Here is a 23,601-nt window from a genome sequence, read left to right as displayed (position 1 = left end):
CACACCTGCACTGGGACTGGCTCCTGGGAACTGGGATTCATCTTTCTACCCTTGGGTGTTGCTGGAGGTCTTCTTGATACTTATCAAGGGGGGGAATCCCCTCTTTGTATCAAAGGGTCTGCCATCCTTCAGATCTGTACGGAACGATGTGACTGCAACTGTGTATGCATTCATCGAGCTAGTCACCAAAGAATACAGCTTTCACACAAGAATTTCACCCATTGACTTCCATTGAACTCTTTTCCCTCCCTTTCTGAAAAGATAGGTATCCTTATCCTTCCGCCCTCTGAAAGATTTTTCAGAGCAGCCAATAACTTTGAGATTTTAAACCAGTGTTGTTTTTTTTCTGAAAACAAATTGTAGACAATCTTTTATTATATCCATTAAAGTGGTTGCTGTACCTTCTGTCACCCTTCCCGCCTCATAGGTGTGGGCTGCTCTGCCATCTTCCCCACTGGAAAGCCTGGTATAATGAAAGGAACAGGTTCTTGTGTTGGTCACTCTTAATAAAAACAGTGTCTAGGCAGGCATGTGTGTTGTGTGTGATTGTAGTGTCCGTACTTTATAGTTCTTCTTTTACTGCATAGTCTAATTGTCTCTGCATTGAGTTTGGGAAAGGATTGGACTTCGAACTCACCAAAGTCCTCCCTATCAACTCAGCAGACTGTCGCTGTGTCGCGGAGATCAGAAAGTGAATTGTCTGCAATATAACACAATTTGTCTCAACCGTTTCATCATGTCAGTGCTGGTTCACTTCACGCTCAGTTGTTATTTATCTAGCTCACTGGGCCTTTTGAGAGTTTAGCTATTTTATTCACTGGACTTGCTTAGCACTCGAAGTTTATCTCACTTGGGTTTCTCAGAGCTTCTTCTCTTGATGCACTTGACTTGATTAGCACTTTTTCACTTGTCTTTCTTAGTACTTGTACACAGATTTTGTTTAGCTTGCGCCTTGGTATTGTAGTCATTGGAGCGGCAACCATATCTCCCACAATATGGACTCAAGACTAACTTTGTACAGTAGGAGCCAATGGCTCCTAAGCCTTAAGGTTTGAGTGCCAATTCAAATTGTAGGAACCTCAAATTTGCAATATAAATACAAGTTCAAAATGAATAGTGTTACTGTCAATTAGTTAGGCAATGGAAAGCATGTGCAAAAGTATAGCAGGTTGTCTCTGTGCTATCTCTTGCAGTTCTAACAATGTTCTGGTTCCTGCTGTGATAATGAAAAGGACATTCAGTCCAACACATTTAAATTTAGTTCATGTTTGGCACTCATTTCAATGTATGAGGACCAACATTACAATTTAGTCAGTTTAAGAACTAGGATACTGTTTACTATGTTCTAACTGCGTTTGTCTTTAAAATGGCTTACAGGACCTTCAATTGAGTATAAAGCTGGCTGTTTGCCTTAACAGGCTTTGGGAAAGTAAATGTCCTGTGAGAGGACACCTGCATAATTCCCCATCACCATTCAGCAGCTCCTACCCTGGAGGTATCTGTGGAGCAGATGAGGTGGATGAGGAGTTGGAAGCTGCTGGGCTACATAGAGTGGAATGGCAGAGGTGTTCTTTAAAGAGGACTGCTGCTGGCAGTGTGTGACTGGGGTGGCCACCTGTGTGACGCGGTCGACCCACCATTCTCCTTACGTTTGCCCTTGGCTTATTCGTTTCTGCCATTGGGTGGCAGAGCCACTTAAAAGCCGGAACTATTGAGTAAAGATTGGGTGAACTGGCATGTGAGGAGGGACACAAAGCTTGAAGGTGTTTGGTTATTTGCCCGCACAGACTACCCATGGCCATGCTAATCGCTATGGCCATTCCCACTCAGTTCCTGCCCTCCCCGCTCAAAACACCACCTCATGGAAACTCTTTGAGCTTGTGTCACTCAAGCCTTACCATCAAATTCTGCACTCAAAGTGCCTGCCATTATTTTTTCAAAGCAGCCTTCTGAGAGTTAATGACTTAATTGTAGATGTTAACACGCTACTGGTGTCATACAGTTGTCTCAACCAGGTCTGCCTTCAGCCACTCTCATAAACACTATGCATGTCCTTCGCTGAAGTCCTGTTAAAAACCCACATTGACAAAGCCAACCATTTTCGCTTGTGTATGTTTTAGGCATTTGCCCGGCACTGCTATTGGATACCCAGGTACTCGCACCATTTTGCACCTTCTACCATCAATGGCCAGTTAATACCACTACGGCAGTGCCTGGAAAGTGCCTTTCTCATGCCTACACAAACTGTTGTCATTGCTAATGCTTGTTTTTTTTCATTTTATACCAGGCTGTGGACTTGTGGTGCCCAGCTGTCCTGGTTCTGTGGGGCCCTGGGCTTTCAGTCAGGCTTGTTCACGCACCCGTACCATCATCTGTGCATGACACTCTGTTCCGTTGATGGTGCACTGATTACATTGGCGGGCCCATGCCTGATGGTGGATCGCTTTGTTTGCAGCAGTTAGGTGGTGTCCTGTTGCCATTTCGGCTCTTTTTATCGGCTGGTCACTTTCGCTGGACTTGCTCTTCTATCATGATCAGCAATAGCCCTCCTTTCTCTTTCCTTTTTCGTAAATATTTGTGCACATTGGCCCCCTTTCCGTGGTTTTAAACCGATAATGGCTGGTTTGGTCAGTTTTGGTTTTACAAATCAGTCTTTTATATTTTTCAAGACATTTATTTTGGACCATCTTATTGATCTTGATCTAATCCTATCCCATTACATTTCTATCTTATTATTTTTTTGTACACTCTGATTCCCATCAATTCTGTTGTTGCTGCACAATTCCATTAATGGTGTATAGTGCTTTGGTGTAAAGCATTATAAAAGCACAGTAAACAACCAACTGAAGCTCACCACTGTCAAAACCTTCTAGAATACTATTTGTGTCTTTAAGAATAGCAGTCCTTGTTGAAGAGTTTAACAAATTGAAAATCTTGACAACGTTCACCTTTCTGTTCTCAAGTGCAGATACTTTATTAATCATGTTGGGGTTGCCCCAATAGACCCACTGCAAAACTGGGTTCTACACATCGATACCTTTGTAAATAAAATCTGTCTTGCTTAAGCACAACATCAGTGTTAGGGTGTGTTTTGAAAAAAAGCTTTAAACTTTCTACATGAAATTTGGGAGTAGAATAAGCCACAGAGCAGGTTTCTGAGCGACTTTGCATGGGATGGCTACTGTTTGATGCTGCGGCATGCATAGCAATATTTTAGCCGTAGCCACATCTTGTCCTGGCTCTTTCATGACCAACAGGAGGCAGGGTCTTCACACTGTTGTCACTCCAAATTATTTACGTAACATCAAAGGACTTTGTGCTTCAATCTGTTTGGACTACCACAAGGAAGAATTACTGGTACCGTAAGATGGGCTATACAGGAAATGCCCAAAAGAGTTGTCCTGTGAAACTAAAGAAAATTACAGTCTATTCAATTGGATTAAACTGATAAATCTGTGTTTTTAGCTGCAAGCCAGTTTTGATATTTTACAATTAATTTAGAGGGGCTACTCCGAACGGATCCCCACCACCTGTTTTGTAATGGTAAAATCCCATGGCTGTGGACAGGATTAATATTTAGTCCAATTTGGATATTTGGTCCTTAAAAAGGTGTGGTTTGAAGGTTGTCAGAGACGCCAAACACACCTGTGAAGCAATATTTTTGGAATCTAGATCAATTGACTGTATAAGCCCATATTAGATAACTTGTGTTAAAATGTATTGATGTATTCCTTTAGGTTAGCAATCGTGGCAGAATGTTTGTATGGTTGAATTCAGTGTTGCTATATATATCAATCTTAGGGGTTCTTTATTGTATGAATTTGATTTGATTGTTTTTTTGCGATTTATATTTTAGGATTTATGAGTATTTTATTTGTGGTTATTGGAATGTGCAGTGTATGCAAGATTGTTTTCATAGTACACAGGTGTAAACATGAGTGTTCTCACATGCACGGAGGGGGGGCGTTTGAATTTGTAGCCAGCAAAGAACTGTTGTCTTACTCTAGCACTCGTTATTGGCTTTAAGGGCAAAGCCAACATGAGTGTTCTTAAATTCTTTTTTTTTGGTGGGTGAGGGAGGCATATGTGTACCGAGCAAAGACCTGTTTTCTTACTATGGCACAGCAATACTGGCTTTAAAGGCAATGCCAACATGATGATTGTTCTTACATTTGAGGGGGATGTGTGCAGCCAACAAGGACATGTTGTTCTCTTACTGTGGCATAGTATTTCATATTGGCATTAAAGGCAAAGAACATGATGCATGTTCTTACATTGGGGAGTGTCTTATTGCAGCACCCAAAGACCTGTTTTCTTGCTGTGGCATGCTATTTTATACTGGCGTTAAAGATCAAACCAACATCATGAGTGTTGTTACATGGGTGAGAAGTGGCATTTCAGCAGTCGGAAAAGGCTTGGCTTATTTGCAAGTATTATGGGCAAAGCCGAGATGGGTGTTCTTGCATGGCTTTACTGGCCTATTTTGGTGCAACCATCCTGGGCAGTTTTTCTTACCATGGCATGTCATTTTTTACTGGCGCGGAGGGCAAACCCAACAGGAGTATTTTCTTATGTAGGGATAATGGCATACATTGGCAGAGCCAGCATGACCATTGTTTTTTTTAGTATACCTGGCATTATGAGCAAAGTAAAAATGAGTATGTTAAGTGGAAATACTGGTGCACTAAGAGTTTTTTCTTATGTAGCATCACATGTATTTTTTTCCATCCCACCCTATAAAACCGATTGTACACTGCATGGCATTTTCATCAATTGTTCACACAAAGTAAAATGCACCATTTTAACCCATTATTTAGAAATGGCTGGGATCGGGCTCCCATGCTATGTTTGTTCACTCATACATATTCATGGAAAATGTGTATCTCCAAATCTAAAATTCACCATTCGCCACTGGATTCCCTCTAGTTCTGCAGTGAGGGGTGGAGCATGCAGTTTACAGAAGCACTTAGTCATCAGATTGTCAACGCCGGGGTAGAGCCTTTGTCATCTTCCCAGTTTGTACATATGACTGACATTTGAACAAAATGAAGTGTTCAACTGGAAGTGTACAAATTAGGAAATTAACGTTGGAGTGCTTCTTTGTAGTTTCAGGGCATCCCAAAAGTGACAGAAGGGATCCCAGCATGTTTTAGGAGTACAGCGTCTCCTAAAGCAATGCCAGAATTTTATACCAAAAATGAAATTGCAATGCTTATCTCAATCTGGCCACAGAAGAGACTCCCATACCTGAGCAAGTCCACTCCAGAATATTTCGTTTTTGATGTTTAGAGGGTGCCTCCCACAAAAAGGAATGAGGTTTTAAAGTCTGTCCCCACCTATTGTAACTTGTGTGGTTGCGTTAGTTTGCTCTTGTTCTCTTCCACAGGAAGGAACGTGGGACTTTTCTTTTTTTTTGCTTACTATAGTGAGCAAAACACCTGTCATTTTTACTTTTTCCCTTCGGTTCATCAATTTATTTTCCATTGAGATCCCATACAGGGCACACAGGAGTTTGTGTCCATACGACTCTATTTTTCAGGGTGCTTAAAAGGGACACAGTCATCTGTTTCCCTGAGTGAATCAACCTGCTCAGCATCTTGTTTTAGCTCACTACCTGGTGGCAGCTGCGTTGTTAGAAAGGCTGTTCTCCCACCCCAAAGTGACTGCAGCAGCACACAATGGTTGGCTCTATGCATATTCCTATCAAGATGCTAAGCAGGATTTAGCAGTCCAGTGAGACTCCCCAAGGATGGGATTACCAGGGTTTGAGGGGTCAGAAATAAGAGGTGGGCACAAAGCGGTAATATTCTCAACATTAGCCATTTTATTAACAGAAAGGGGCTTAGATCAAGGCCTGACTTTATCTATCCTAATGTGAATATCGCTTCCAATGTAACTAAGACTAAAACGGGCTGACCTTGTGTCCAAACTAAATTTGGCTCTCATACTAACATATACAAGCAAATGGTGTAAGGTAAATGTTTCAAAGTTCAACTCAGAAATGTGCAAAAACACAAACCTATAACTTCAACCAAAACAATCCTTGTGTCCCGGGGTTGGGATCCCTTCCCGTGGATTGTTTCCAGAAAACTGTTCATAATGTTCTGTGTCAATACCAGTCTCCTAAAGGCAATACAAATGTCTCTTTTACCTAATACTTTCCTCGGGATGGAAAACAAATGTTCCTTCCACAACACTGGTTGGAATATAGCAAGGAGGAAGTCTCTCCTAGTCTTTCAGAATGGCGAAACAAAATATCTTTTCCACAACACTGGTTGAAATATGGCAAAGGAGGGTCTTTCCTATTTTTCAGGGTGGTTAAACAAATGTCTTTTCTCCAATAGTAATTAAAGTATGGCAAAATGCAAAGTCTCTGATTGACAAAATGTTCAATTGAAACAACAACTTAATATGACCAAGTTTCTTTTTAACACACCAGTTCAGAGTGAGTTTCCCAGTACACACTCATGCCAGGAAACATCTCAACTGAAACTCTTTTAATCCTGGTTTACTCTCCTGTCACAAATTCCCCCCACCCCTCTTTTTGGCTCACATAGATACCCTGGTGTACTCTCCTGCCCGGTATCTCTTTCCAAAAAGGTTTCACTACCTGATGTTCTTATCAGGTTTCTCTGCAACATTTCCATTCCTCTTATGTATCACACAATTGTACTTCTCCACTAGCACAAATTTGTTGACTTCAGTTGTTACGTGTGCCAATTACCCCCATACTGACATCCCATTTATGAGGGTTTGTTCAAGCTCTGTCTGACAATCTTTCTTTCAATCTCTCTTGGCAATGCTTGTTCCAGGTTTCCCCCAACTGACATCTCATGTCAGGAGAATTGTACCATATTTGCCCCTGTTGTTCTTTCAATAATGTATTTTGGCTAAGGTACGGCTAGTTACAAGTTTCCCCCAACTGCCCGCTCATGTCGGGAGAATTGTACAGTGTTTGTCTTCTCTTTTTCCTTTTATTTAGTCGGTATTGAAAAATACTTTCCAAATACTCTTTAACATGTTCACACGTCCTGGGGCCCCCTAAACTTCTAGGCTAACTCATCAGTTCACTGTGTGGCTGCTGTGAGGAGCTTGTGTGGAGGCAGGTTCCCTTTCTTGGCAAAGTCTCATTTGGTTCCTGCATTGGCTTCAAAGTCCTTCGCATCCACAACAAGTGCAGCTCCGCAGGACTGCGTCTCCCTGGGCCCCCCTGCACACAGTTAACCTGCGCTTTATCAGCGATCCTCCTCTCCGGTCCCGAATGCTGCCAATCTGCTGCTGGCAGACTTCTCCTTTTCTCCCCATGGCTCTTCTCCGTGGGATTGCCTCTGCCACCGGTCTCACTTCCCGTCCGTTCACTCTGCAGCCCTTCTCCCTCTCTCTGTCTTCGTTCCTCTTGCTGCAGGCAATCTGTGGGTTTAAATGTCCCATGCAGCTGACTAGGTTTGTGACCACTAGAATGCACATCACACTTAGTGTCACATTTCCTCCACATGGACTTCTTGTTCGTCGCAGTACCTGAGACTTTATGGGACTTGGAGTCCAAGGAAGTTTCAAATGCTATTAAGTCACATGAATAGTTGCTTTTAAAATACAATCGCCATAAACATCAGATGTTTCATATGTTTTAGGTTTACCATGCTCATCCAATCCTTCGGCTTCATGTGCTACTCCTATGCTGATTATACCTAGATCATTGTCCGGCTGGATTCCTCCCAGCCGGACCTCCCATCTCAGCTTCGGAGTTGCTTTGCGACCGTGTGTGAGTGCATGGGCATCAATTGGCTGAAATTGAATGGGGATAAGATGGAGGTCCTGGTGGTGCACCCCTCGTATGGCCCCTGGCGTGCTGTTATTGAGCCCACCCTGTCCTGGTCTCCGGCCTGGGGACGTGTCCTCTTCCGATCCTGGAGGTAAAACATCTTGGAGTCATTCTTTCTGCATCACTGTCGATGAACGCCCAAGTTGGGGCTATTTGTAAGGCAAGTTTTTTCAACTACGTGTCCTCCATAAAGTGCTGCTGCTTCTTCCAGCTCGACTCAGGCCCTTAGTTACGGCCTCGCTAGTATTAAGTCTATTAGACTACTGCAACTCGCAGCAGATATAAAGGTTGTTCCTGCAGAAGCATCGGTTACAACTTACAAAACTATGCGGCATGTGTCTGAACGGGATCTCCCTACGGTGTCCATATCTCCCCCGTTCTCTGATCACTACACTGCAGCAGGTGCAGTTTAAATCACTGGTGATAGTACATCGGGCCTTCTATGGGTCAGGTGCAGAGTATCTTCAGTAAAAGGTTTGTCCCCATTTGCCCTCCCGTGATCTATGTTTGAAGGACTCCTGCCTCCTTATTGTTCCTCACTACATGTTTGAGCGGGTTGGAGGCCGTTCATTTTCGGTGGCCGCTGCAACGTTGTGGAACTCTCTGCCTGCTCCACCAAGATCTACTGATAATCATTTGGCTTTTCGTCAATTGCTGAAAACCTATCAGTTTTCATTCCTCCTTCTCTTTGTTGATAGTTCATTTCCCCGGTCAGTGACTGCGCCAAGATGCTTCGGCAGCGTGCGCTTTATTAAATAAATTAACATAACAAAACCATGTACACATGAAGACTGAATAGGGTTTTGTTTAAACAAAGTGGCTTTCAGAGTTTTATAATTGGATGGTTCTGAATAATGACAGCAGGCCATTAAAGCTCTGGAATTAAGGGATCTTTCTTACAAGAAAGAGAAGTATGCTGCCTCGCTGCTATTGGAGTCACCACTCACCCCTGACAGCTATCTCCTCCCTCGTGAACCACCCTCAGAATACCACCACCAGGGCCAGGATTGTGTAGCGGCTGCCTCCCCCAGGCCACATGGGCAGAGACGTTAGACTGGGGATCCGTGATGGCGTTGCAGGATTCATCACAGTAAGCATAGAAACAAGTTTGAAAGCTGTGTCCAACATATGTTTGAATGGTACAGTGTCTGATTGAAAGATGGATGTCTACTTTGCCTAAAAATATTTGAAAACTCTGAAACTGCCCACTGCCCCTAACCCTATCATTTGGTTGCAAAGTACTGCTAGGCTCTACAAACTCCAGACCTCACTTCACACTGCCAGAGGGAATCGCACCGGTGCTTCAGTCAATTGTCTCAGCAGGCACGGTCTAGTTACTCAACTCTGGATTCCATTAAACAGCACTTTGGTTCTTTTGTGTCTAGCAACCCCGACTCCCCTGCAAAGGACTAGCATCAAGAACTGCGGTTTGTCCCATTCATCCATCACTTTGTCCACGGTTATATAGTTGTCCAAGAGATTTTGTAAATAATTGCCATGTTTAACAGAGCACTATGTCAAGTTTCTTCCATTTAGAATCTGTTGGAGATAAGAATGAGAGATCCAGGAAAGGAATTGAAAGGGAAGGGCAATAGGACCAGAGCGAAAAGAGAGGTCATACTGCAGTTGTCTTACTTCAAACCAATAAAAAAGTTACCTTCAATCAAGTCTTGTACCGCACACTGTTGCCACTTCTGTGGTCTCTTGGTGAACTGGCAGATCTGCAATGGAAGGAGGGTTGCGGGTATTTTAGTGGGATCGAGAGGGAGAAGAGCAAGAGAGCTTTGATTTGCTGTTGGCAGCTTCAGTACAGAGAAACCGGTCACTGAGCATAGGTGCGTTTTCTGAAGGTAGCAGTCATGTGGTGTTGAGGTACGATTATGTATGGTGGTTTCGTATTGGGTGTTAAGTGTGTGCGGTTTATGGTGCGGTAGAGGTATGGTTGTGTTTAGCTCAGTTTGAGGGTATTGTAAGTAAGGCATGGCATCAACAGTAAGACAGACACAAGTGACCACATTTCTTGGGTGTTCATTGAACTTCATTTGGGTTTGAAAAACGCCCATCTAATCCTAAATCTAAAGATGGGAGCAAGCTACGACCATCAAATAATAATAACACAGTCCTAGTGGTGTCTTGTCAAAATAAAGGGGCCTATGGCCAATTACAAATAGTGTGGGAAATTTTATGCAAAAGAAACGTGTTCAAGAAATGATATGTCAGGATATTCAAGCCGTTGGATCCCCTTCCCTGCGTTTTCAGCACGGAACAAGACGGCACACTCGAGCTTAGCACAGTCTCTGGCACGAAGGTGCAGTTCAACCCTTCAGCATCATTCATGTCCTTCTGTGCCAAAGTCTCTTTGCCATTCTAAGTCTCTTCTTTCATAGGGCCTGGTGCAACAAACAAACCATGTTCCTTTCTATTAGGCAAGCTTGTATGCAGTAGTCCTTGGGTGCACTACAACAACCGTAACCTCCTGACAATAGGAAGCCATCCTTTGGTATAAGTCTGTACTATACAGGTTGGTAGCGTGTTGAGCAGCCAGGCTTATCTCAAGAGGGGTCAATGTGAGCTGTAGGGGAGTAACACAGAGATTCAGTGACTAGTATTCAAATAAACACTTACACACAAGGCTTCTTTAATAAAGAATAATTTATTTATTTATCAGTCAGTTAGAATAAGTCTTCAGAAGGGAGCAAAATAAAAGCAACACACAAATACACTTCAAATCGACACACTCTTAGTTTCTAAATCAGTAAAGACTCTTTTGGGATGGCCCACAGTCACAACCTACACCCTCGGGGGACTTCAATAGCTAGGGTGCTGGGGACATTAATATCTTTCTGCGTGCATTTTGAATACTCTTAGAACTTGGTCAAAGGAAAAGGTTATTAGAACAAACAAGAGACCACAAATATTCTTAAACAGGCAAATACTTTTGGATCCCTTAAGCAGGGTCATTCAGTATAACAGGTTACGCCAAAGTCAATGGGCTGAAGCACTTCTGGTAGGTAAGTAGGAAAGTCTTTGCACAATGTTTTAGAAGTCTTTGACGAAAATAAGAATCAAATGTAGGGCTACAAACTGTTTAGACTTGTGCGTAGTAGAAGATGCAAGCAACTCCACAATAAGAGGGAAGTTCTTTCAGACTTTACAGTACCTTTGTATTGAAGAAAAAGTGCAGCAGATGACTTCTGTTCCTGTTCAGCTCTGCAGATCTCAATGTTCCTGGAGGACTTCTGGGGACTCCTGCAATGGGGCGGTCACTGCTCGCAACCGGCAATCTTTCCAACAAGTGGCACTTCAGTGTTTCAGCTCCTTGCGACTACCGCAAATAGCAACACTGCGGTTTCTGGCTGCCGAGATGGACTTTCCTAACTTCTGGGGTCCACTGTTACCCTCACCTGGCTCCCACAGGGGCGTCGGTCGGACCTGTACTGCTTCGGCCTCCACCCACGTGATGCGTAGTCCAGCGATGACTGACTGGATCTGCCCTCCTAATCTTGTCTGCTTGACCCGTAGAAATATTCTCCTACAAGTGGCGAGATGGATTTAGCCACTTGTGGATTCAAGTGATCGCACCCCCACAGTCCTCCCCACTAATCACCTCTGTGCCCTCTCAGCAATCTCACCTTATATTCTTGAAGAATGAGCCCTCCATCCTGCGAAGCACGCAGGGGCGCGTTGATGACCAGTTACTTCACTGGCCTGAAGATATTGGAAGAATCCTGACTCCAAAAGGTCCTGGCGAAGAGCCGTAAGTATATAGTTCGTAAGAGTTCAAAATGTCTGGAATTCACTCCTGCCCAATTCCTCTTTTATCTTGCAACTTTGACAGATTGACTGCGGTAAAAGTCTGTGTTACCCAACACTGTCCGGTAAATAATGCCAAGGGTTAAACTTTCTGCTTTCTCCTCTTCTTACAGGTGCGGCATAAGAAGATGTGGCGTGCTGATGAATAATACCTCTGGCGGTAAAATCAGGTACGCATATGGCGGCTAAAGAGATTGTCTTTTGTCTGTTCTCTCTGCTCACCTTGTTGTTTCTTGTCCCCATTAGGTGCCGGGATTCGGAGATGTAAATATGGAGACAGCGCCGGATCGAAGAAATGCTGCGTGGAACGGTGAGTATGGCGCGGCGCTGCTGCTGAGATGCGACGCGTTTAAAAACAAAGTCTTTTCTCTGGTTTGAAGATGCGATGAATCCAGAATCAGGTAAGAAATCAGGTAATACTCTTGTTCTAACCTTTGCTTCTTTCCTTCTTTTTAGGCGCACCAGATTCGAGGCGGGCGTGGCAGAAGGCTGGATGCTGCTGCTGGCACGGTGAACGTTACGCTGCTGGATGCAGAATAATGCGAAGCGTGTGCTGCTCTTCGGGCGTGGTTTAAATAGCCTCCAAAGTAGTCCGAGGTAGGTATTCCTCCCCGACCACATCCGAGTAACAAAATAGTCCCTAAGGTAAAGTAGTCCCTTCCATGCCTCACATGGGTTTGGATCTTCTTGCAGCATGGTCTGCATCAGGTAAGTGTGCACCTGTGAGCCTGGCGCCTATGGCGCCAGGACTGAACCCAGACAGCCCCTAACAGGGATTGCTGGGTTTTCTTAAGGCAACATGCCTGCTCCCGGGGCTGATGGACGTGGTCTGGATGCCCGGGGGTATGCATCATGACATCCAGCACTCTGTTGAGGGAGCTCAGGCTCGGTCAGTCCTGCATCCTGGGAGTCAAGAGGATCTATTTTGAGCTCTTGGCCAACTTAAAAGCAACGCACACAATCTGGTGTTCCTCTCCCTGGCGTTTCGTTTTTCTAGCAACAACTCTGTTGAAATGCAACCAGCTCCGAGAGAATGTCCAGGCGGGTTACTTTGGAGTTGATTGATCCCACCAACTCAAGGGGAGAAGTCGTCTTTGCAGGGGCTTCTCTGTCGATACTAATTTGGAGTTTCAGCAAAGCCGCAGGGCTTCACCAGGCAAACCAACGGTCCAGGAGTTGCAACAGGCATCCTCTTCAAGTTCTTCTTCGGTTCCTTCGTCCAGTGGTCGACTCTGCCTTCCGAACAAAAAGCCTCGCCTTTTATTCAGTTCTCTCCCATTCATTCCAGCCTCTGTCCTTGCCGGACAGTCAGCCGCCAATCATCACAGAGTGCATTTGGGTCTTCTAAAAGACTAAGCACAGGGAGTTTGACAAACATGGCACCCGTGGTGCTTTACTGTAGCTGCGAACACAGCCTGCGGTAAATGCACACCACAGTAGTTAAAAGCAAACCACTGACATCAGCCATTCAGTGAGGAGAGGGTAACATAAAAAATGTTACATGAGAAACTAGACAAAGAGGATACTAAGTAACCCCTCCAGCACCCTATTGTAAGATAGTGTGTGCTGGGTCTAGAAAGTTACAAAAGTAAGTAAAGTCAATTTCACTCTACTGCTCTACGAAACAGTAGTTTATACAAGAGAGGGTATTTAAACCTTTGGGAATTCTGAAAGACTTCCCTGTGTCGCTGCACTGAAGGTTCTGTGTGACGCAATGTAAAAGATGATGCCTATGGAGTTTGTCAGACTCCACAACCAAAAGAAACACAGAGTTCAAAATCACATTAAAATACACGAGAAAACGGACTGGCCACCAGGGGGCGCACGGATGGGTCTTGACTCCGTGTGAGCTCCGCGACTCTCGGACCCTAAGCTGGCTTGAGCCCCCACCTTAGGATCCCCCCCGAGATCCAAACCCGCTGTGGTGTCGTCTGAAGATTCCCCCACCCTGGGAAAAAATCCGAACAAAATCGGCCCCCGGAAACCCCCAAAACTTGTCCCGGAGACAAGCGACGAGCAGAGGAGCTCCGCGGCCCTGCATCAAACCCTCCCCCCGCTTCCCCAGCCGGAGACTGCACAAGGCGCGGGTGATCCACCGGCGCTGGGATCAGCCCAACGCATATCTGCTCTCCGCGCCTGACACATACCCTTCCTCCGAGCACTCCGTTTGAAGCGTGTGGGGCTTCACAAACACAGAGCCCTGCACACGTCTTACAGGCACTCACTCTGCACCTCTGCTGAATCCCCTGCACTCTCCACAGTGAATCACACGGGTGACCTCCCCGGCACGGGACCTTATCAACATGAACTTGTGGCTTAGATCTATAATGGGGTGCATGCCCTGGAGGTCTCCTACACCTCAGAACCAACATACGAATGTAATAGAGGACACATAAAAGAAAAGGAACGGATGAAGAGGGAGAAATAGGAAGAGGGACAGGGAAAAGAGAAAAGGAATCTGAGAAAGACATAAAGGACAAATCTACAGACACCCAGGCGCACAGCCCCCCACCTAATCATAACAAACAAGGCGCAAGAGATCCTCAGCAGACACCCAACGAATGCCCTGACATCCCTAGCCATACCTGCATTTTGAGAAGCTTCGGATGCCTCTGCTGTTAGAACCACCGCTGCGCACGTTGAACTGAAGCCTTCCACAAGAGAGATAGTTGCTGTACCCGGAAGAGGACTCGGGGACGCTCCCCCCTCATCCATACATCTGCCTCTGGACCATATTGAAAACACGTGCACCCGTGGGAGAGAATATTTCACCTCGCCACTGCTCCCCATAGGCACCAAACGATATTGCATGGATACAAGGTCCCCACCCAAAGTGGGACTTGGGGCCACTACTTCCGAACACTGAACCTTGAACTCCATAAAGACTGGGAAGAACAATTAAGATCCCTGCAGGCCTGAAACTCCATCGAAAGAACTCCTGGAGACCTACTCTGCGCACTCTCGGTCCAACACCAGGGGGCACACGAGCCCGTCTCCCAACGCGCAATAATTTGATCACGACGGCGAGCAGCATAGTGCAGAGGGTTGGGCCCCTGACTCAGGGGCATGTGCCTCCTCTGCCCTGCTCCCCATCTCCATACCGGACACCTCCAGTGCTACCAGAGAGGCCTCATAGATCCCATGGACATAAAAGAGAAATTAGCCTCATTCACCTACACCCTGACTCCCACTAAGAACCTCGACTCCAACATGGCGAATAAAGATAGCCCGATAAGTGAATCAGCGGCCACCAAAGGAGACATTGCCTCCCTACTAGGTGAAATAAAAAACATGGGTGCCAGTATTAGCTCAAAAATAGACAAAATCAGGCAATGCCTAGACACCATGGAAGAAAGATTAGAAGGTGTTGAAAACAACCAAGCGTCCATAGACACCCTGGAAGCACAGCTTGACCACCGGATGACGGAATTGGAACAACGGGAAGAAAACTTCAAACTAAAACTCGACGACTTAGAAAACAGGGAAAGACAAAACAACCTGAGAATTTTTCGGCATTCCAGAACGAGAGGGGGAGACGGAGAGCGACTTGAGGAATACCCTACATGATATCATCAAACTCCTAGTCGCTGATGACGCGATCGACGAACCCAAAACGGAGAGGATACATAGAGCTGGAGGACCTCCAGACGGACCGAGATCGGTACTTGCCCGTTCCATCGCTTTCAGGACAAGACCAGGATTCTCGAAAGGGCGAGGGCTAGTGACTCAGTCACTCTGGGAGGTGCCCAGATCTCAATATATCAAGACCTGTCGTCTCTGACGCTCGCACTCTGACGGATGTGTGGACTCCTCACCAAACACTTGAAGGAAAAGGGCATAAGGTACAGGTGGGGCTACCCCTGCTCCCTCTCCTTCGATACTACGGCAACAGAATCAAGTTAAGCTCAGAAAGAGAAATCAAGGCATGTATCTCGGACCTCCTTGAGCCGGGTGCTGCAGAAAAGGATCGAGAAGGGCCACGGCGGGGAGATAGAGGATGGCAAACACAAGGTCCGAGAAGGAAATGAGTGAAAGGCTTGAGGAAATTCAGAAGAGGTAACACCCCTCCAGGGGGAGAGAACAGATGATCCGCAGCTTTGGTAAGGAGACCATTATTCCATTACACATGTTGATGACCTGAATAGAGAAAGAAGTGCAGGCTTAATATAAAGACAGGTCATGGACATGAGGGGGGGGGGTTTGAAATGCGGCACAATCAAAACTGAGATGTTATGTTAAGTAAAGGGGCGTGAAGTAATGGTCCCCACAGGTGGTTCGATGCAGGGCCAGAGTTTCTACCTTGGTTCAATCGAACGCCACCAAATTGGGATGGGTGGGGGGAGAGGGAGCTTGGCCGATCAGGAAACGGGTCAAGTTTGGGGCTACATTGATAACTCAGATCAACCAAGTCATTGTGGAATGCAATGTACACACCACCTACTGGGCATGGGTCACAAATTTGTGCCAAATAAACTCTAATAATGGCCCGAATGAAGAGCAGAAGGGGAAGAACTCCCTCAGGATAGGGTCACTCAATGTGAAAGGACTAAATTCGCCTACCAAGAGGTCACTGGTGGCCAGGGAATTTCGAAGATCTCAAATTGACAATCTTCTCCTACAAGAGACGAAGTTCGCTAAAGGGGAAGAACGATGTATTATTGAAAAAAAAGGGGGAATGGAATTCTGGGGTTCCGGGCCACTCAGGAAGGGAGGTGTGGGTATCCTGATCAAGAAGGGAATCAATCTAGAAGTAGACAAAACGTGGTCCGACGTAAGTGGACGTGCACTTCTGATTACTGGGAGCATTGCAAAGGTGAAAGTAACGATTGCAGTGATATACTCCCCTAACACTGGACAGGTCAAGTTCCTAGAGAAGACAATACCCAAAAAAATGTTGGAAGCCTCAGGCCATATCGTTCTGGGAGGTGACTTTAATCGATGGGCAGACCCTACCACAGACTGGAACCCTGGCAATGCCGAAACGAGAAATGAACTTAGAGGTGATCGCACTGAACTATTCGAAATAATGGAGATGTATGATTTAAAAGATATATGGAGAATCAAACATCCTAATGAAAGGGGTTATACAATCTACTCCAATCCGCACAAAACATTCACCCGAATTGACTATATATATATATATCTCACAAATGATCTCCTCGAAACCACAACACTCTCAGAAATTATACCAATAACATGGTCAGACCATGACTTGGTCATGATGGAGAGAGAATGGATAGATCTACCCGTCTCTGGAGGGATGTGGCGATGTAATGAAAGTCTGTGGAAAGATGCAGTGTTTAAGACTGAAATGGAGTCTGAAATCAGTGAATATTTTTAAATAAACGACAATGGTGAAGTATCCAAACAAACAATATGGGAAGCGGGTAAATCCACTTGGAGAGGTATCCTCATACATGAAGGGTCTTCCAAAAAAAGAGAACGAAAGATCATAGAACATGAACTCAGATCCGAAATATGTAAGTTGGAGAACGAAATAAGGGGGAACCCAAACATAGATATAGAAAATAAATGCATCACAATGCAAAAGAGAGGAGCTACGTCTATTAGAACATAAACAAATAGTACGCAGACTCCGACTTCTCAAACAAAAATTTTACGAAAAAGGGGACAAAGCCAATGCCCTACTCGCTGCTAGGCTCTGGGAGCAAAGGGCGGAGCGAAGAGTGGATGAGATAATTGAAGGAAATCCCCCAATATTACGCAGCCCCATACCATTCCCGAGAGTTTTGCCAACTTTTATGAGAAATTATACACCTCCAAACTGAGTCCTGAGCGAACAAATACAGATTACTATCTAGCCTTGATTGACATGCCTACAATATCACACCCTGAAGCTGAACTCTTGGAATCCCCAATATCGGAAACTGAAGTCCAAGATGCAATTAAAAGACTGACAATGGGTAAATCCACCGGAGAAGACGGCTACACCGCCGGGTTCTACAAAACCTTCAGCGCACAGCTCACGCCGTTCGAGACAGAACTATTTAATGAGATAATAGAAACAGGAGAAGCCCCCCGACTCTTTCATGAGAGCGCTAATAACGGTGATTCCTAAAGAAGAAAGAAATCCTAAATACTGTGGATCATGCCGCCCCTCTCCCTACTTAACCTTGATGCTAAAATTTATACCAGAGTACTAGCCGCTAGATTGGAGAGACTGATGCCTCACCTCATACATAATGACCAGTTCGGGTTCATATTGGATAGGCAAGGGGCGGATACTATGCGCAAAACACTCCACCTTGTCCACTCAGCACACACATTGCCTGGCGACCCCACCTTACTGTCAATAGACGCAGAAAAGGCTTTCGATAGAGTAGAGTGGGAATTCCTGAGGGCAGGTATACAGGCAGTATACGCATTTGATTCTGTTATCCGGTCATGCCTCTGGGCCAAACTTGCCAACTGGGGTATTCACGATGGTCTGCTAAAGTTAATCATGTCATGTATGAACATTCGGGGATGCATGTCCGCCTGAATCTAGAGGCAAATCTGTCTAGACGGATCAGAACTTTTGTAGGAGTTAGACAGGGTTGCTCTTTGGCACCATGTCTCTACGACGTGTATGTTGCCGATGTTGGTTAATATTTGAAAGAGACTGGACTTGTAAGTGGAAAACAGGGGGAAATAAGGATATCGTAATTGGCACATGCTGACTATTTCCAACTTTTTGATCAAACTAGGGTGGGACTACAGTGTTTGACAAATTCGCTGAACTTGTGGAAATCAATGATCTAAACATAAACCCCAGCAAGAATCGCATTCTGGTCGCCTCTAAAGGAAGAAAGGGAAAATAATTGGACTGGAATTTAGGAGCCCAACCTATTGAAAGGGTGCAAAAAAATCTATATTTAGGCTTCCCAATAATGGCACAGCCATCAAACTCTGGGCTTGTACTTTTCTAAAACAGAAGGCTCTGCCTTTGACAGCCCAAATAGTCAATCTGGATAGACATTCTCTAAAACCAGCTGTTGATTTCTATGAAGGGAAAATGGTTCCAGAAGTGATATACGAGATGGAGCTTCATTTTTTGTCGGAAATTCGATTTGAATTGGGCCTTTTATCTTTGAAAGCGAGATCACTGTGGCGGATGATGGCTCTATTTCGTAGCTTACTAAACCCACTAAGCGAAACCCTCTGAGGACTTAGGGAAACTGATCTTTACCCAGGGATATACTATTGGGAATAAATAACTATGCACTTTCAGAGACCTATGTGATCAAACCCTACGACATCTGTCCATGGATAGGGAGACGCTTGTGAAAAACCCAGATAAAGTCAAAAAGCTAATATATGATAACGACTGGATTAGTACGACGGAGAAATTCCACAGTTATCCCTCTCTTTTTCATTTAAAATGTGAGCATAGGAAAAGGGAGTCACTTTCGTTTATGATGACACAGTTTCCTAATCGCTATTATCGTTCTCTTCTCCTTAAATTAAGGTGGAATATTCTGCCAATTGAAGAGTAATGAAGAGAAGGAAGCTTGTTGAGGACACAAATACCCTGTGCAGATTCTGTCAAAAGATAGGGGTTTTGGAAACTAGTCACCATCTCCTTCTTGAATGTACTGAGCTCAAGGAAAAAATAAGTCTATATATGGAGAAATTTGCCAAATTGGGTAATATGGGGGAAGATGACTATATTTAGTCCAGATGCCTATCAATTTGTAATATCGCGGAAGGACTGGCAGTGGCAGGCTCTATTAAATCTGTAGATCTTTTCATTGATTCTTCTCTGTCTGTGGGAAATTCTTAAATTAAGAAACTGCTACTATTGACGAGAACCCGGTAAACAAAGGTATCTTCCCCTTTCATTTTCTACTCTTCCTCTAGGGTATTTGGTTTCTTTAAGTAGTTCTGAATAAGAAGGACCAGGATGATTAAATCTGTCTAATACTGATAGACTGTTTGTATCGAATCTGAGTAATGAGGTAATATACATTATATGGAAATCATTTCAGTATTTTTTCTTTTTTAATTGTGTATCTGTAATATGTGATATTGACTGTATTTTACTATTGATGAATTTTGGGCATTAATTGTAAAGGTTTCATATGTAAACCATATACAAATAAAGAAATAATAAAAAATAGTGCTGAGTCCAGTAGACCTACATAATCCTGCACTATCCACCCACTCGAACCCTCTGATCTTGCTTCACCCTAAACCCAGTGTCTGCAACCTTTAGCTCACCATATGCTTTGGGTTACAACTGGATCATGGGAGTTGTAGTCTAAAGCATATTGGGAGCCACAGGATGCAGACCACGAGCTAGCCATTCCATGAGGTAGCTAAAACACAGGGAGGGAGAAGTCCTTTGCTCTAGGATTCTACCAACAGTGCTAATTTGAATTAACAGTTTTACCCAAAGTAAACCATGTTTTTATGATATTTTGTTTCAAACGACAGTCAGTTTCTCAATATTCTTCCACGATAGTAAACATTGTTGGAACCGAGTTTTGTTGTACAGTACTCCTGGTACATCACATTCGGCAGCACTGCTTCCTGTCCCAAGCAACACGTCTGCTTTGAGGCTATGTGCTGACATAGGGAATGGAATCTGGGACTGTGAGATCTGAGGGACCTGCAAACCGCTACTCCTGCACTCTGCTCTGGGGCACAGTACTCTGGTGGAGAGGTCCATGCAGAAAGTAATTATTTTCAAAGCCCATGGGAATATAAAATGTTCTAAAAGAAACCTCTCAATACACAATTCAAGTCCAAAACTGGAGTGGGAGACCTTTGGGTGTGCAGAGGGAAGAGGGAAGACGAGAAAGAATAAAAGCAGATTGATACATTTTGGTTTGTAATTCATTCAGACCATCCCAGCAGTCCTCACTGCGAGTGCAGGAGTTTGCCAACTAATGGAGACCATGGGGGGGTCACAGTGCCCATGTACAAATGTTATACCAGATATGTTATGCTCTCCTCAGTGCATATTCATGGATCCTCAAATGTTGTTTCTTAATTTCAGTAAGAAAATATTAACCCTTGGAATGAATGAGGAGCCCAAGCCCCACCCTAAAGCGCTACAACTTCAGAAGATGATTCGTTACTCTGCAACTCTCTTTGTACAGGTAAAAATGATAGCCCAAATTTTGCTGTAAGCAATAAATGCATCTCCCGTGTGCGGAGTGTCTGAGGTACAGCAAACAAATGTAAACTGGCCTGGGGAAGAGTGGATTTTTTTTTTGTTTTTAGTGCCATTAGTTTTCTCAAAGTCATGGACTAGCTATTAAAGTGTAGGTGGAGGCCGTCCGCCAAGTACAACAAAAAGTACTTGGGGAAATCGCCAAAGTCATGTACGAAACATCAGAAGCAAGTGTTTTATTAAGTCATTTCTGCTATTTGACAACTGTTCCAAAGCACTTATCCCGTATCTAAAGCAATATGCTACATAAAATGGTAAGCCCAGAGTATGTTTGAGTCTGTGAAATCCTCTCGTCAAATGTCCTGTTAAGGCGGATTTCCAAAATCAACCCAGGGGGAGGATTTTGGGAGGCCGACCTATTATGGGTAACTGGAAAGACACTGAAGTCCAGCCAGACCCAATCAAGGTAGGTAGCAGAGCAGCAAGGCTTAGACACAGGAGCGGTGCGAAAGTGGCCGAGGGTTGCAGTGAGTCACACACAGAGCACTCCAATCATTCCAGTTAGACAGATAAGTACAAAAATATGCAATCATTTATTAGGCCTTTAAAATAAACACTAAGCAATGAAACCATCAGGTAATTGTCCCACAACTATTACCAAATATATATACACAATTGGGGGTTCTCACTAGAACCGCTACACTTTACCTTCAGAACAGTGAGGCAATAGAGAGAATAGCATAAGTTAGACTTTCAATAACTGCGTGCAGTAAAGTGAGTGAAGAGAGAGGAAAACAGTTGATACAAAAGCAGTAAATACAGTTAAGCAATCAGATTAGCAAATTAGTGCTAAAACATGTATGAGAAACATCAAATTTGATTCATAACTCTTTAGTAAATCCAACCCTAAGATGGGATGCGGCCTAGCACCCTAAAGTCACCAGTTCAAGATGTACTGTTCAGATAGGTACATTATTTGATTTGAGTAATGCCAGTGGTTGCGATTAAGTGTTCCAAAAGATTAGAAACGTGCAGGGAAGAACCTGACCGTACTGCCAGAACCTCTCTATTCCTTTCTAGGGGGATCAAGAGGCCTGCCAAAGGGCACTAGTAAGCTGTTAGAAATATACCTTCTGTTGACAAGGCGCTGTATTCTCTGTGGCTGGACGCACAAATACCCACCCTACTGAGGAAGTCTGGATGAGAGGCCTTATCTGGAGCTGTGATCTAGAATCTAACGTGCAGGACCCAACAACTACAAGCCTACGACAAGGCAATATATGTGCTCCATTTAAGAACTACCTGACCACTCTGTCACCTTGAACAACTGTTCATTGACTTTGTATGGACTGGTAATAGGTGGCGTCTAGACCCCTTGGGCCTGTGAGCCTGGATAAAAGGAAATATAATGGCTGTAGTGCTACCAATTCCCATCTGCCCTTGCCTTTTTACAATTGTAATCTGTTGAAATGATGATGCCTCTGTTTTTGTTTCTTTCTCTAATTGTATACTCCGTAGTTCTGTGAACTCATAAATAAAGGTTAAAAAAAAAAAGAGAGTTCAGGTAAGTGTCTCTCTCAATCCTACTAGACTAGGGTAGCCCAAGGAGGGGATCTTTGATTAGACCACCAACTATCTAAATCAGGAAAGAGAGAGGTAGGGACAGGACTTTACTCCCATCTAAGCCTATGAAAGAGGGGAAGGGAAGGGCCCAGGTATTTAACTTCCTCCTCCTTCCCCCTTACTTAGATTTTCACTGGAGACCAATTCACGGGGTCCGGAATCCGTTGGAGCCACACACTTTATGCTTGGCATGGTCATGGGAGGCCCAGGGGTCGCTGATGCAGAGATAGTTTTTGAGTGCAAAATTTAGTTTCGGTCAGTCTCAGTACTTGTGGTACAGTTCCAGATACTGGGCAGCTCCCCACCCCGCCCCCATTGCCATGAATAACTTCTGCAGAGCAGTTGATCACAGGAGGCCTCCAAGTAGCGATTAGACTTGATTCAACAGCAGTCACCACAGTCTGGCGGTGAGGGCGACTTTCGGTTGGTGAACGAAGGAGCATATTCTGCATGACTTCTGTTGGAACTCAGAGGAACTTCAACTTGTGCTTCAAGATATCTGCATTTTTAGCCTTTTAATCCCAAGGATGCACTCTGAACAGCGACGGTTGCAGAGAGGTAGTCCAGGTGATAGCTGGTTAGGCCGCTGAGAGGTTCAGGTCACTTCAGAAAGCTCAGCAGCCACGGATCCTCAAGCAAGGGTTGAGACTAGTTGTTCCCTCTGGTCCACTGATCAAAGCACTGACATGGGACTTCTTGAGAACAGGACAGAGGAGCAGGGCTTCACTGGCACTTGTCTTGAGACAGTTCTAGTCAGCTGAACAGTCGTCCTTTGGTCGTCCGCATGCTCGACTTCTTCGTAGAGGTCTTGGATCCAGCAATGATCTTTCTTCTTTTCCCAAAGAATGGCGAGTCTGCCTACTAACTTGCTCATAGTGGGCAGAGCCTCACTGCTCCTGGACCTAGCGGATTGCTCATAACCCACACTTTTGCGCGGAGCACAAGTTGTGGTAAGTGGTCTTTTGGTCTTGTGGGCGAGTGCAGCGTGTGGTGCTCATTCTACTTCATCTACTAAGACACGGTAAGCAGCCAGTTGTGTGTCTTATTACCTCTGTAACCACTGTGATACATCATGACGGTACCTAAACTCCTGAGCGCAAGGCTCCTAATCACTGAGACGGGTTTAACTGCCCTTAAATGGAGAGGGGGGGCTCTCCCTGACTCTGAAGGGCAGTTTTCTGACAACAGTGTTGTCAGACAACATTCTCTTGAAGGGATATGAACA

At 44.6% G+C, this 23,601-nt stretch overlaps 1 protein-coding gene across 1 annotated transcript in view; it reads left to right on the top strand.

Moving 5' to 3' along the window:
* RBSN (rabenosyn, RAB effector) overlaps positions 1-23,601 on the top strand; it is a 344,052-nt gene that overhangs the window by 148,843 nt on the left and 171,608 nt on the right. The window contains exon 10 of the mRNA XM_069643425.1: positions 20,637-20,739. Within this exon, the coding sequence (XP_069499526.1) occupies positions 20,637-20,739 (103 nt within the window). The remainder of the gene's footprint in view (positions 1-20,636; positions 20,740-23,601) is intronic.

This window comes from Ambystoma mexicanum, chromosome 2p (assembly GCF_040938575.1).
Source record: "Ambystoma mexicanum isolate Mex_15411 chromosome 2p, UKY_AmexF1_1, whole genome shotgun sequence".
Lineage (NCBI taxonomy): Eukaryota > Metazoa > Chordata > Amphibia > Caudata > Ambystomatidae > Ambystoma > Ambystoma mexicanum.
The sequence above is the reverse complement of the archived record's forward strand: the minus strand, read 5'-3'. Positions and strand labels throughout refer to the sequence as shown.